The sequence below is a fragment of the Acinonyx jubatus genome, chromosome B4 (assembly GCF_027475565.1).
Source record: "Acinonyx jubatus isolate Ajub_Pintada_27869175 chromosome B4, VMU_Ajub_asm_v1.0, whole genome shotgun sequence".
In the NCBI taxonomy this organism is placed as follows: Eukaryota; Metazoa; Chordata; class Mammalia; order Carnivora; family Felidae; genus Acinonyx; species Acinonyx jubatus.
In genome coordinates this window covers 94,330,891-94,345,195 of record NC_069387.1, presented here as the reverse complement: position 1 = coordinate 94,345,195, position 14,305 = coordinate 94,330,891, and the positions used below count along the sequence as shown (strand labels likewise).

The following is a 14,305-nucleotide window of genomic DNA, read 5'->3' as shown; positions in this document are numbered from 1 at the left end:
AAAGCAAGTATTTCTTCCCCAGGCCTGTGCCACTACTATTGGCCTTAAAATCTTTGAAGGGGAGGAACCACCCATGCCACTTCTTCAGTTAAAACATTTTCAGGCTTTAAAATATTAACAGGGGATTCCGTTGTGGTGGTGGGGTGAAGGGGAGCTTATATTGTATAGCTTTTAGACAAGATGAATAATTTTTCGCCCAGGAAACAGTAAAAGGTCCTCAAAGTATCATCAAGTGCTTGCTATGTCATTTTTCCTTCACAGGACTTTTATATTTTGAAGAATTGTCACTAGATCATTACAATCATTCTTTTGTGAATTAGTGCAGATGAATTAATACAGATGAGTATGTTACTTCTTGCTAACTCATGAAATAGTTATTTAAAAACTGATGATTTCACTCTATTTTCTCCCAAAAAGAGCCAAGAAGGGAACCGATAATTTAACTTTTAATATCCTTAAAAGGCATTGGAAAGATTATCAGAAAATCCAGGTATTTGTTAAGCTATCTTTCTGGCCTAGGTCTTCAATTTCAGATAGGAAAAAAGGGACCCATACTCCTCATTTGAAAAGTGCATTTAGAAATACACAACTTGGGGTGCCTGGGTGGCTCAGTCTGTTGAGTGTCAGACTCTTGATTTTGGTTCAGGTCATGATCTCACGGTTTGTGGGTTTGAGCTCCGCATTAGGCTCTGCACTAACAGCATGAAGCCTGCTTCAGATTCTTTCTCTCCCTCTCTCTCTGCTCCTTCTCCTACTCTCAAATAAATAAATACATAAACATTAAAAAAAAAAGAATACACAACTTAGGGGCTCATGGCTGGCTTAATTGGTAGAGCATGTGACTCTTGATCTTGGGTTTATGAATTCAAGCCCCACAGAGAGCCTACAAAGAAAGAAAGAAAGAAAGAAAGAAAGAAAGAAAGAAAGAAAGAAAGAAAGAAAGAAAGAAAGACACAAATTATACTGTGATACACTCTCCAAATTGGCCTACTATGACTTAGGAATGGATTGTGTCGTGGATTATTATCTGGCGACAAGATATCATCTGTTAAAAGCAAAGAAAACAATACAATTGCTTTTTAAAATTCATTTTTCCCCTAGCTTTAATAAAAAGCAGCCGTCTAAATAAACAAAAAGCATTTGTTTCTTCACTGCTATTACAAAATTTGGAAAAGCAATTTGGGCTTAAGGATCACTTAATTGTCCCCTTGAAGCTAGAAAATAAGTTATTCTATTTTAATTTGGCTTGAAAATGTATTATTTGCAAGACTCAAAATCATTCTGTCCAGATTTACCTTAAATTCACTATCAGCTTCAGCTACTGTCATTCTAATTACCTCACCCTTAAGGTTTGACATGTACATATCTGATCAAACCCAGAATGTGACACGTGTGCTCAGCTGACCTCATATCTACAGATAAACTACTTACCTCCTAGACAATAGGCAAAGTCATCTTTCCCCATCTCTAAGATCTAACTCTAAAGGAAGGCTGGTTCCTCTGCTGTATGTGCACTGGGAACAGAGCAGGTACTCAATAAATGAGTGAAAGTGATAGAATAGTCATGATGAGCAGAATGTGTTTTAATTTTTTTTTATAAGACCATCCAGAAACAATTAACAAAATCATGTAAACTGCTGCTTAATTTCCCCCTTGAATTATTTTCATTATAAGTCAAATATGAATAAATTTGTTGTTCTGGGGAGATACACTTAACTTTGTGTCAAGGCACTCACATGCTAAGCTAGAGCTTAACAGTGACAGAAATACCTGGAAAGTAATTGGGGGATAACTGTAATGCTCAAGTAAGATAATATGCTAAGAGAACAAGGCCAGCTCAGACTTATACAGGTATTACCACACTCCTCTTTCCCAACCCTATTTCCACAAGATACAGAAACCAGTGACTCGACTTTCCCGGAATGCTAGTTATTCTTCAAGCTTAATTTATGATAAACATAAAACATATTAAGAATCTAGTTAACTTCTAGTTCAAGAACTGTCGCCACTGATTTAACGTCCTTTAAAGAAATATGACTCTGGTTTGTTCTCGGTAAATAGGTCAGTTGGATTGAAGTTGGAATTTGATATAGAGGTTGATTTCAGAAAACTGACAATTCATAAAGGCCAAATATAAATGAAAACATATATGAGAGATACAGACACATACCAACTATTAACAATTGTTACCTTTTGAGAGGAATGGGGAGGGGCGCCTCCGTGACTCAGTAGGTTAAGCTCTTGACTCTTGATTTTGGTTCAGGTCATGATCTCAAGATTCGTGAGACGGAGCCCCCCGTTGGGCTCTGCTCTAACAGCGCACAGTCTCTCTCGCAAAATAAATAAATAAACTCTAAAAAAAAAAAAGGATGGGATATCCCAATTCACATGCTTAAGGAAGACCCTGATTCTGTCTAAGCGCTGGCTTGCATCTACATTCTAGGAGTCTAGTGAAATCTACCTAAGTGACAAGATTCCTTTTGGGAAGGTTTCATGGAAAGTCAGAAGTTATCCTGAAAGGCAAACATCCCAGAGATTGACAGAAAATAAAATGAAAGTATGCATATACTGACATAACAGTTCCTAAACATGTTGGTGAGAGAAAAAAGCAAGTTGCAAAACATACGCGTAGTAAGACAGAATTTATATAAAAATTTAGAACCCACAAAACTATGTATTTCTATAGGTAATATATATGTATATAAATGCACAGCAAAAAGGTAATTGAAGAGAGTATATACTACAAAGCAATGTTTTCCATTTGGGAGAGGTGCCTGAGGGGCACTTTCACAATATTTATTCTTTTTTTCCTAGAATATATTCTCAGATAATTTAAAAAAATGAGCTTTTACATTTCTAGGAAGTACTACATGTGATGGTTTCCTTAAAAGAGCTTGCTACCAACGATACAGTTTAGCAAATACCACTGTTGTCTGTATTTCAACATTACCGTACTTTATCTCTGCTGTCCCTCACCTTTCTCTCATTGCTCTACACAAGCTCGAACTTAAGGAAGTCATATTAGCTTTTTCTTGAGTATTTGATAATGAAGAGATGATACAGTTGTCTGGAAGTATCAAAATCAAGGTGAGAACTGATATACTGGGAATAAAGATAGACAGGTTCATCTTTTGGCTTTAATGTAAAGCACTTAGAAATACGTGCAGGCCTCCAAAGAGGACAAGATGCTTAAAGAATAAGATTCTTACTGGGTGTGCCATGTAACATCAACTTGCCATGTTAGTGTATCTACTGAAAATTTGTGGTAGAAAGGCTAATATTTAAAAGCACGCTCAGCTTCTCAGAAGAGATGATACATAAATCAGAGAGCATACGCAGTGCTAAAAGTCTATCAAATTAAAGTGGTATTTGTTTAGAAGAGAAGCATTGTTGCTTGAAAGTGGAAACTCTTAAAAAGAGTATTTTTACATTTTTTCATTACATATGATTAATATTATAATACTTGCATTTAGGAAAACTTGCTCAGAATTCTGATTGATTTGTTTTCTTTGAAAAGGGAAAAGACATCGAAGCCAGACATATATGTAACATGAATTTTGGTCCAAATACATTATTGTTTTTGTTGACTGAAAATTATAGAACAGCAAAATACTAGAATCAACGCCTATTACAAAATCAAGTGAATGTATATGTTCAATGAATCCCAGCTTTTAGTTATTAAAACCTAGGTAATACATTTTGAAATTTAGAAAAGAATAAAGATCTACTTAGTCCCTGTACTTTAGACATTATTGTAAGGCTCCTGCTGGTTGCAACGATCTACACCCTTTTCTAGAAGATCTCAACAGCTTTACTAGCCACAAAATATGTATTCCCTCTTTGCCAGACTGCATCTATAAAGAAAACTATATGGCAAACGGAGGTCAAAAGATGAATTTCAAAAGTTAAAGGCACAGATCAACATCTCACTTCTGGAGAGTATATAAGTGGTAATTATAAGGATAAATTCTATTATTTGGAGATAACATCAATGATCTAGATTCCTGGTAGCATTTACAATACAGAAAATTGCAAATCATATTACATAGTATGCCAATTCATTTTGTGTATGTTCTAAATATTTGGTACAATGCATAACTTGCCTTATTTAGAAATGATAATGTATTTCAAAACAATTATAAAAATGTCAGGTTGTAGAGTTTCATATCTACCTGACTTCTAGTCTACTCCTCACTAACCTCCTGTCATATATCCCAAATTTTATCTTTTCTTGCTGAAAACCTATATCATTCTTCTTTCTTACTCTAATGCCAAATAAAATGTAATCATTAATAACATATAGCTAATATTAAAAACAAACAAAAAAGGACTTCAATTTAGCTATAACAGCCATAGCTTTAGGGTGTTTTCAGGTGATTTCCCCAGAACAAAACAAATTCAAACACTCATATTTCATACAATCACATGATGCTTTTTTTTTTTGAGATTGCTGTTTACCCCCAAATTGTTGCAATATACATTTTTAAAAACAATGATCTTCCTCTATAATCACAAAGCAAAACGAGATGCAGAATACTCATCATCATTACAGAAACGATTGTATACTTTTAACATAATATTCAGGTATTTTTAATGACTATCTTATACCAATTTTTAATTATATATACTAAATGTATACACTTACTAGCTGAAAAATATATTGGTTCTACCTACCTACTACTTTTAACATACAATACAACAACTCATGTCTTCTTCCTAATAGTACAATTCATAAGGACAGGAACACAAAAGATATGTTAAAGAAGTGAAGAAAGTATCAGAGAAATTTCCTCAGCCTTAGTTTCTCATCTCTTTATCTCTCCTTTATGCACATACTGCAATTGGCTGGTCCTCTTTCATTCCTCCTTCATCCTACCTAGAGAACTCTCAGACTTTAGAGCAAGGACAGGTATTCCCTATTATTTATTGTTGCTATTGAATTAGCTTAAATTACAAGGTGAAAAACAGAATGAAATGCTTGAGGTTAAGAATGATAGACAGAAACTAAGGGAGAGTAAAGAAAAAAATATATGGAGAGTGGTTGTACCCCATCAATAATTATCTGGCAACTTTGGAGCAGAGGTTCTTATCTGGACTTAATATCATTAACATAGGGTCAAAAATTGAGAGTACAACTCTTCAATTATCAGGCTTTATGATTTTACTTTTTGAAATCAAGCTCAATTTCATCTCTCATTAGTTTAAAAAACAGTTCACTCTGAACAAGAGCTTCTTTCCCATCTGCACGTATGATAGTAGAAATGGCAAGGCTTTCTTTACTACCTGTGGAAGAACCAGAAGAGCAAAAACAATTTTTCCTGTATTTATACTCATGATTCCTCTGGTCTCCCATGATGCCCTGCATAAACACAAACTTCATAGGAAACTGAGAGACTATACAATCAACAAAACAAAACAAAATAAAACAAATGTTAGCTTATCTCTCTGACTCTACCCATACCATCCTCCCCAAACACACACAACAGAGAGAACCGTGTGTTGAGTTTGGGAAGGAGAGGAACTAAAGAAGGTAAAGTGAGGGCTCACAGAACCCTTAATACTAAGTTAAAATTTTAACAGCATAGCATAAAGGTGTCAATCCATTCAACTTTAAACCCATTTGGGAAACCTTAAGCTCTTAACTTAAAAATATGGTAGTACTTCTTTAGTAACTATAACCTCTTCACATCCTCTTAATTGCTCATGCCAACGACTTTATTGCATACTACTGCTTCTTGTAAGAAGTAAATCCAGGAACCATTCCATTTTATCTTAGACATAACATTTACTAGTTTTCCAAGCATGACAGAAATGGAAAAATATATATATTAGAACAAGAACAATGTATGTTAATTTCCACAATTTGTGATCCTTCTGTGAGCACTGTCTGATTCTATTAAAATTAACAAATTTAAGTTCAGTCCTATGCTTAGGAAAAAAAAAAAAACCTAATGAGACTAATTTACAAAGTATACAAGAATATAATTTTATAATAAATCTTTCCAGTGTTTGCTATAACCGCATTACATGAAATGTTTCCCTTCACAGAAACTCAGGACAGCTCTTATAAAATGGAACAAACTTTTCTGTGTTCATCTGTGGCAAGCAATGAACAAATACAATTTGCTCACAAAGGATTTAAAAGTGCTGCCCCAGGAGCATGAACTACCCATTAACATGCTGTATGAATGAGTCTTGGTGAGTGGCAACTGTCTGGTACGTCTTCCTCTCTTCTGACACCAGTGAACCCATCTCATATAAAGCCTAAGAGAAAACTAAAGCCATTGCAGAAGTGAAATTCAGCATGCTCCACTCAAATACTTCTAAGGTAACCACTCTAAAACAAAATCAGCAGAATTCATCTCTTTTATCCAAAAAAATCCCCCCCAAACAAAAATAAAAACAAACAAAAAAAGCCCCCCCAAACCCCAACAAACCAAAAGGCAAATGCTGTTGTTCAATCATCAGAAAGACTTACAGAGGCAAAAATATGACAACAGCAATAATTCAAGTAAAGTATATGTGAAAATTGAAACACGCCACTTTCAAGTTAAGACAAAAGTGAAGGGGAGCTATGATCTTTATGTCAGAGTCAAAAAGCTTAGGCATTATCACCAAATGTTAATTCACTTTACAGTCATCAATGAGACTACTGTATGTAGTTTTGCACCTTGTGCTTTTAAAAGCAGATAAAATATTTAATATGTAATTTTACAATGTATTTTACCAGCTCAGCATACAGGTTGTATATAGATTATATCAAAGTAGTAGACAGTTAAGGGGCCTGTGCAAACCCTGCAAAAATAGTACTTCAGGTATCTGCTAATTTAAAAAAAAAAAAAAAAGAAAACAAAAACAGTTTGCTGTTTAGAAGTGATACAATTCAAACTACCACAAAATACAAAGGGCTGCAAAAATGTATACCATTCCAACAACATATATAAGTTATTAAATAAAGATTTGATTTAAAAGAATATAAATGAAGCCTTTAAGTAGGTCTTTTCTACATGCATATTATTCCTTATTAAAGAAAAAAATATGTAAAAAGGCCATTGGTAATTGCTTTGTTAACATTTGTAGAAAAATGCCAATTCTCTGGTCACAAACTCCACTAAGTTTAGCACTTAAGGTCTCTGCAGTGTTATAAACGTAATTTAAAATACTGTTAATTCTATAATTCCATTGGTAAAATAATGTGACTTGGAATATGGCAGTCTTCATGTTGAGGGCAATGATCCACAGTTTGTTTGTTTAATCGCTTAAGTGTGATCAGTTATCCAGAAGAACAGCACCCTCCGCCACCGCTCTGGGCTTGAGGTTCATCATCAATAATCTGTACACCCCGCCTTGTGGCTCCTGGTTGACTGGAGCCATTGCCTTTTGCTCTCTCATCCACTTGTGCTGTTTCTATCATCCCTAAGAGAAGGAGAAAACAGAAATTTAAGACCACAATCTATGAATTTTCTCTTTCTATAATTTCAGTATGCCACCACAATAGCCATTTCTGACTTCCAACCAACAGGAAAACTAAATATAATGAACATTTTGTCAGCTTTTCCTGCAAGTTTAAAAAACTTAATAGCAACTGCATTTGTCCAGTTGCATAATGGCCACAGTGACATCAAGAGAGAGAAAAAGGTTTTTACTTTGAACAAATGTCTGTATACAAGTAATACCCTCAAGATTTTCTAATATACTTGGCGATATGTCAAAGTTTGTATTATTCTGGGGTGCCTGGGTGACTCAATCAGTTTAGCACCTGCTTCAGCTCAGGTCATGATCTCATGGTTCATGAGTTTGAGCCCCGCATCGGGCTCTGTGCTGACAATGCAGAGCCTGCTTGGGATTCTCTCTCTCTCCCTCTCTCTCTGCCCCTCCCTCATCACACCCTCTCTATCTCAAAGAAAAAAAAAAAAAACTAAAAGAAAAAATTAATTAAAAAAAATAGTTCATATTATTCTAAGTACAACTGATATTTAGGGAACAAGATTTACTCGTCAACAAATAATGTAATACCTTTATGCAAATAATATTTGAAAGAATGAAAGAGTTTAAGATGAGGGAGGAAGAACAGAGCTGAAGACTCATACTATCTAACTTAAAGATATAGCACATAGTTACCCCAATGGAGAGTGAGATATTGGTGAAAGGAGAGCTCTAAAGATCATGGAGCAGAGTCTGGAAATAGACCCCCACATATATACTCACTTGATTTTTTTTTTTTTTAGTAAAATTTTTTTTTTTTAACATTTATTCATTTTTGAGAGACCGAGAGAGACAGAGCACAAGAGGGGTGGTGGGGCAGAGAGAGAGGCAGACACAGAATCCAAAGCAGGCTCCAGGCTCTGAGCTGTCAGCACAGAGCCTGATGTGAGTGAGGCTCAAAGTCATGAACCATGAGATCATGACCTGAGCCAAAGTCAGAAACCTAACTGACTGAGCCACCCAGGCGCCCCTGGTCACTTGATTTTTGATGTACGTGCCAAGATTATTCAATGAAGAAAGAATAATCTTTTCAAGAAACAGTATTAGAACTGAACATTTACATATAAAAAATAAACCTTGATCTATCTATACCTCTGACCATATTCAAAAATTAAAAAATGAATTATGAACCTAGATGTAAAACATAAGGTGTGCACAGTTATCCAGAAATATCTAGAAAAAAAACATAGGAGGAAATCTCTGTAGGAAAAAAATCTTTGTGATTCTGATTTGGGCAAAGATTCCTCATATAAGACACAAAAACCACAAATCATAAAGAAAAAATGACAAATAAGACCTTATTAAAATTTAGAACTTCTGCTCTGAAGACACAGTTAAAAAATGAAAATATAAGGCACAGATTAGAAGTAAATATTCACAAAATATGTAGCGGGAAAAACGAAGAAAGAAACGAGGGAGTCCTTAGAACAATGGTTTCCAAATTTAGTTGTACAGGAAAATCCAATGAGATGAAATGAGAAAACATTACAAATTCTAACTTCTACTTATTTTTCTTCAACCTTTCAAAATCTCTATTTTTTGTTTTACAAAAATGTGTAAAATATATGAGTATTTCTGTATGTTCAATAGTTTTTAAACAAGCATATTAGAAATACTCAAATTTTTTTCTAGGAAGATATATGAGATTTATAACACTTCTAAGCTATAGAGCTAGAACCGTGGTACTCACAGTATGGTCTGAGGACCAGCATCATCGCCACACGGGTGCCTGTTATAAATGAAAAGCTCAGGCCCACACCAAACCGACTCTATCAAATATGTATTTTAACAAGATCCCCAAGCGATTGATATGTATACACAAGCAACAAGAATACAAATAAATTCTCAAATTTCAGTGTGCATCACAATCATATGGAAAAATTGTTAAAACATAGATTTTAGGTACCATCTCCAGAGATTTTGAGTCAGTTGGTTTAGTAGGGCAGAAGAATCTTCATTTCTAAAAAATCTCAAGTGATACTGATGCTGTTGGTCAGGAGACCTCATTAGAGAATTAAAGCTCTACAAGAATTATGAATGACCTTCAGTTTTTTGTAAAACTGAAATTTACTCCAAAGTTTGTGTTTATGTCCATTTTTCTAGAGACAAAAACCATAGTTTCATCAAATTCTCAAGAGTGTGTGGTCCATAAATTAAGGAATATAATTTGACAAAATCATTTCAATCCAATATTCCACAGACTAGGGTTTTCCTAACTATGGTATACATTCTATTGGTGATAAACATTTTCCCTTCTCTCTTTTAAAAAACTTTTTAATCTGAAAAACTTCGAACATAAATAAAAACAGAAAAAACAGCATAATGAAAATCCTTATGTCCATCATACAATTTCATCTATATTCAGCAAGCATCCCTAACACTATCTTTTTTTTTTTTTTTAACTTTTTTTTTTTTTTTGAGAGACAGAATGAGACAGAGCACGAGCTGGGGAGGGCCAGAGAGAGGGAGACCCAGAATCCGAAGCAGGCTCCAGGCTCTGAGCTTGTCAGCACAGAGCCCGACGCAGGGCTTGAATTTACAGCACTTAAGATCATGACCTGAGCCGAAATCGAATGCTTAACTGACTGAGCCACCCAAGCGGCCCCCTACCACTATCTTGAATCAAATTCTAGACACATAATTTTATTTATAAATTATTTTAATAAGATCTCTAAAAAATAAGAACTCTTTTTTAAGAACTTTTTTAGGGGTGCCTGGGTGGCTCAGTCGGTTGAGTGTCCGACTTCAGCTCAGGTCATGACCTCACAGCTCGTGAGTTCGAGCCCCGCGTTGGGCTCTGTTCTGACAGCTCAGAGCCTGGAGCCTGCTTCGGATTCTGTGTCTCCCTCTCTCTCTGCCCCTTACCCACTGGCATTCTGTCTCTGCCTCTCTCAAAAATAAATAAACATTAAAAAAAAATTTTTTTTAATATTCTTTAAAAAATAAATAAAATAAAAAGAACTTTTTAAAAAAGCAGAATCACAATAACTATAATCACAACTTAAAATTTTTATAATTTTAAAAATAAAGAATAATTCAATTTACTTAAGCTAAAAACAAACAAAACACTTCACCCATTTCTCCCCCCCGCCCCGCAAACCCCTGCCTCTCTGTTTTCTGTATCTATGAGATTGATTTTATTATTTACTTTTAGATTCTACATACAGGAGAGATCATGTTATTTATCTTTCTCTGACTTATTTCACTAGGATAATGCCCTCAAGGTCCATCCATGTTGTCACAAATGACAAGATGTTCATTCTTTTTTATGGCTAAATAACATTCCACTCTCTCTATATATACAGCACGTTTTCTTTATCCATTCACCCACTGATGGAAACTTAAGTTGTTTCCATATCTTGGCTATTGTAAATAATGCTGCAACGAATAAGGTTTATCTTCCCATGTTAATGTTTCTGTTTTCTTCCACTTACTATCCAGGAGTAGAACTGCTGAATCATGTCATAGTTCTATTTGTAATTTTTTTAAGAAATCCATACTGTTTTCCCTAGTGGCTGGACATATTTACATTCCACCAATAGTGCCCAAGCGTTCTCTTTTCTTCACATCCTCGCTAACACTTGTTTCTAGCCATTCTAATAGGTATGAAGTATTATCTCATCTCATGATAAGTTTTGGTATTTCCCTGATAATTAACGATACAGAACATCTCTTCATGTACCTATTGGCCAACTCCGTGTCTTCTTTGGAAAAATGTTTATTCAGATCTTCGACCAATTTTTTAATTGGATTGTCTGTAAGGTTTTCTTTTTAATCTATTGAGTTGCAGGAGTTCTTTATATATTTTGGACATTAGCCCCTTATGAGACATGATTTGCAAACACTTGCTCCCATTTGGTGGGTTGCCTTTTTATTTTGCTGATGGTTTTCTTTGCTGGACAGAAGCCTTTTAGTTTGATGTAGTCTAATGTCTCTTTTTGCTCTTGTTGCATTTGCTCTTGCTGTCAGATTAAAAAAATCATTGCTAAGACCTATGTCAAGGAGTTTACTGCCTATGTTTTCTTCTAGGAGTTTCAGGTCTTAGGCTTAACTCTTCAATTCATTTAAATTAATTTTTGTCTATGGTGTAGAATAGTGGTCCAGGTTCACTCATTTGTATGGGGCTGTCCAATTTCCCCAACACCATTTATTGAAGAGACAGTCCTTTCCTAGCTATATATTCTTGGCTCCTTTGTCGTAAGCTAATTGACCATATATGAATGAGTTTATTTCTGGGCTCTGCATTATGTCCCATTGATCTGTGTGTGTTTTTATGTCACTGTTTTACTATAGCTCTGTAATATAGTTGAAAATCAGGGAGTGTGATCCTCTAGCTTTGTTCCTCATCTCAAGATTTCTTTGGCTATTCAGGGTCCTTTATGGTTCTATACAAATTTTAGGGTTGGGTATTCTCCTTCTACGAAAAATGCCATTGTAATTTTTTTAAATGTTTATTGATTTTTGAAAGGGTGCAAGTGGGGGGAGGGGCAGAGAGAGAAGGGGACAGAGGATCTGAAGTGGGCTCTGTGCTGACAGCAGAGAGCCTAATGCAGGGCTTAAACTCACAAGCTGGGAGATCATGACCTGAGCTGAAGTCTACTGAGCTATCTAGGTGCCCCACCATTGTAATTTTGATAAGGACTGCACTGAATCTGCTTTGACTAGTATGGCATTTAATAATATTAATTCTTCTAGCCTATGAGCATGGAATATCTTTCCATTTATTTGTGTCTTCAATTTCTTTCTTTAATGTTTTATAGTTTTCAACGTATAAGTCTTTCACCTCATTTTGATGAAATTCATTCCTATGCATTTTATCATTTTTTTTTAATGTTTATTTTTGAGAGAGAGAGAGAGAGAGAGAGAGAGACAGAGACAGAGATAGAACGCAAGTGGGGGAGAGGCAGAGAGAGAGGGACACACAGAATCCAAAATAGGCTCCAGGCTCTGAGCTGTCAGCACAGAGCCCGATGCAGGGCTCAAACTCAGAAACTGTGAGATCACCTGAGCTGAGGTCAGACACTTAACTGACTGAGCCACCCAGGCGCCTGTATTTTATCATTTTTGATGTAACTGCAAATGGGATTATTTTCTTAATTTCTCTTTCTGATAGTTCATTATTAGTGTCTAGAAACACAACTGATTTTTGCTTATTGATTTCTTATATCCTACAATGAACTATATTTGCTTATTAGTTCTAACAGTTTTTTGATGGGAGTCTTTAAGGGTTTTCTATATATAATATCATCTGCAAATACTGACAGTTTTACTTCTTCCTTTCTAACCATATGCCTTTTATTTCTTTTTCTTTGCCTAACTTCTCTGACTAGGACTTACAATACTATGTTGAATAAAAGTGGCAAAAGTGTGCATCCCTTGTCTTGTTCCTGATCTTAAAGGAAATGCTTTCAGTTTTTCTCCATTGAGTATGATGCTAGTTGTGGGTATGTTGCATATGGCCTTTATTATGCTAAGGTACATTCCCTCTATACCCACTTGGTTAAGAAGCTTTTTTTTTTTTTTATCATAAATGGATGCTGAATTTTGTCAAATACTTCTCCTGCATCTACTGAAATGATAATATGATTTTATCCTTCATTTTGTTAACATGGTGTAGCACAATGACTAAGTTATGGATGTTGAACCATCCTTGCATCCCTGGAATAAATCCCATTTGATCATGGTGTTATGATCTTTCCAGTGTATTGCTGAATTCAGTTTACTAATATTTTGTTGAGGGTTTTTGCATTTATGTTCATCAAGGATACTGGCCTGTAATTTTCTTTTCTTGTGGTGTCCCTGTCTGGCTTTGGTGTCAGGGTAATGCTTGCTTTGCAAAATGAGTGTGGAGGAGTTTCCTTCTTTTCTACTTTTTGGAAGAATTTGAGAAGGACTGGTATTCTTTGAATGTTTAGTAGAACATTCTTTGAATGTTTAGTAGAATTCACTAGTGAAGCCATCTGGTCCTGGATTTCTGTTTGTTGGGAGGTTTTTGATTACTGATTTAATCTCCTTACTAGTAATCAGTCTGTTCAGATTTTATATTTCATCATGACTCATTATTGGTAGGTTATATATTTCTAGGAATTTGTTGATGTCTTCTAGGTTGTCCAATTTATTGGCATATAATTGTTCACAGTAGTGTCTCGTGATCCTTTGTATTTCTGTGTATCAGTTGTAAAGCGTCTGCTTTCACATCTTCCTTCCTCCCTCCCTCTCCTTCCTTCCTTCCTTCCTTCCTTCCTTCCTTCCTTCCTTCCTTCCTTCCTTCCTTCCTCCCCTCCTCCCTCGCTGCCTCCTTTCCTCCCCTTCCTTCCTTCTTCCTTCCCTCCCCTTCCTCCCTCCCTCCCCTCCTTCCTTAAACAAGGGGTTCGACATCCAATCCATCTGGGAAATGCTGGTTCTTCTCCTTTAATGTCTATTTATTTGGAGAGAGAAAAGTGTGACTGAAGCAGGGGCAGAGAGAGAGGAGAGAGAAACAAAGAATCCCAAGCAGTCTCCGTGCTGTCAGCACAGAGCCCTACATGGGTCTCAAACTCACAAACTGTGTATCATGACTAAAATCAAGAGCTGGACACTTAATCAACTGAGGCACCCGTCCACTTTCATTTTTATTTATTTGAGTACTCTTTGTTTTTGGTGAGTCTAACTAAAGTTTTTAGAATTTTATCTTTAAAGAACTAGCTCTTAGTTTCATTGATCTTTTTTCTTTTTTTTGTCTCTGCTTCATTTATTTCTACTCCAATTTTTGTTGTTCCCTTTCTTCCCCTAATTTTGGGCTTTGTTCTTCTTTTTCTAGTTCCTTGATATATAAAGTCAT

The 14,305-nt window shown here is 35.4% G+C and overlaps 1 protein-coding gene across 1 annotated transcript in view; it reads right to left on the bottom strand.

Moving 5' to 3' along the window:
• Positions 1 to 2,626: 2,626 nt before the first annotated feature.
• The window catches only part of RAB21 (RAB21, member RAS oncogene family), a 43,255-nt gene continuing 31,576 nt past the window's right edge, over positions 2,627 to 14,305 (bottom strand). Inside the window, exon 7 of the mRNA XM_015063623.3 lies at positions 2,627 to 7,416. Within this exon, the coding sequence (XP_014919109.2) occupies positions 7,274 to 7,416 (143 nt within the window). The 3' untranslated portion in view covers positions 2,627 to 7,273. The remainder of the gene's footprint in view (positions 7,417 to 14,305) is intronic.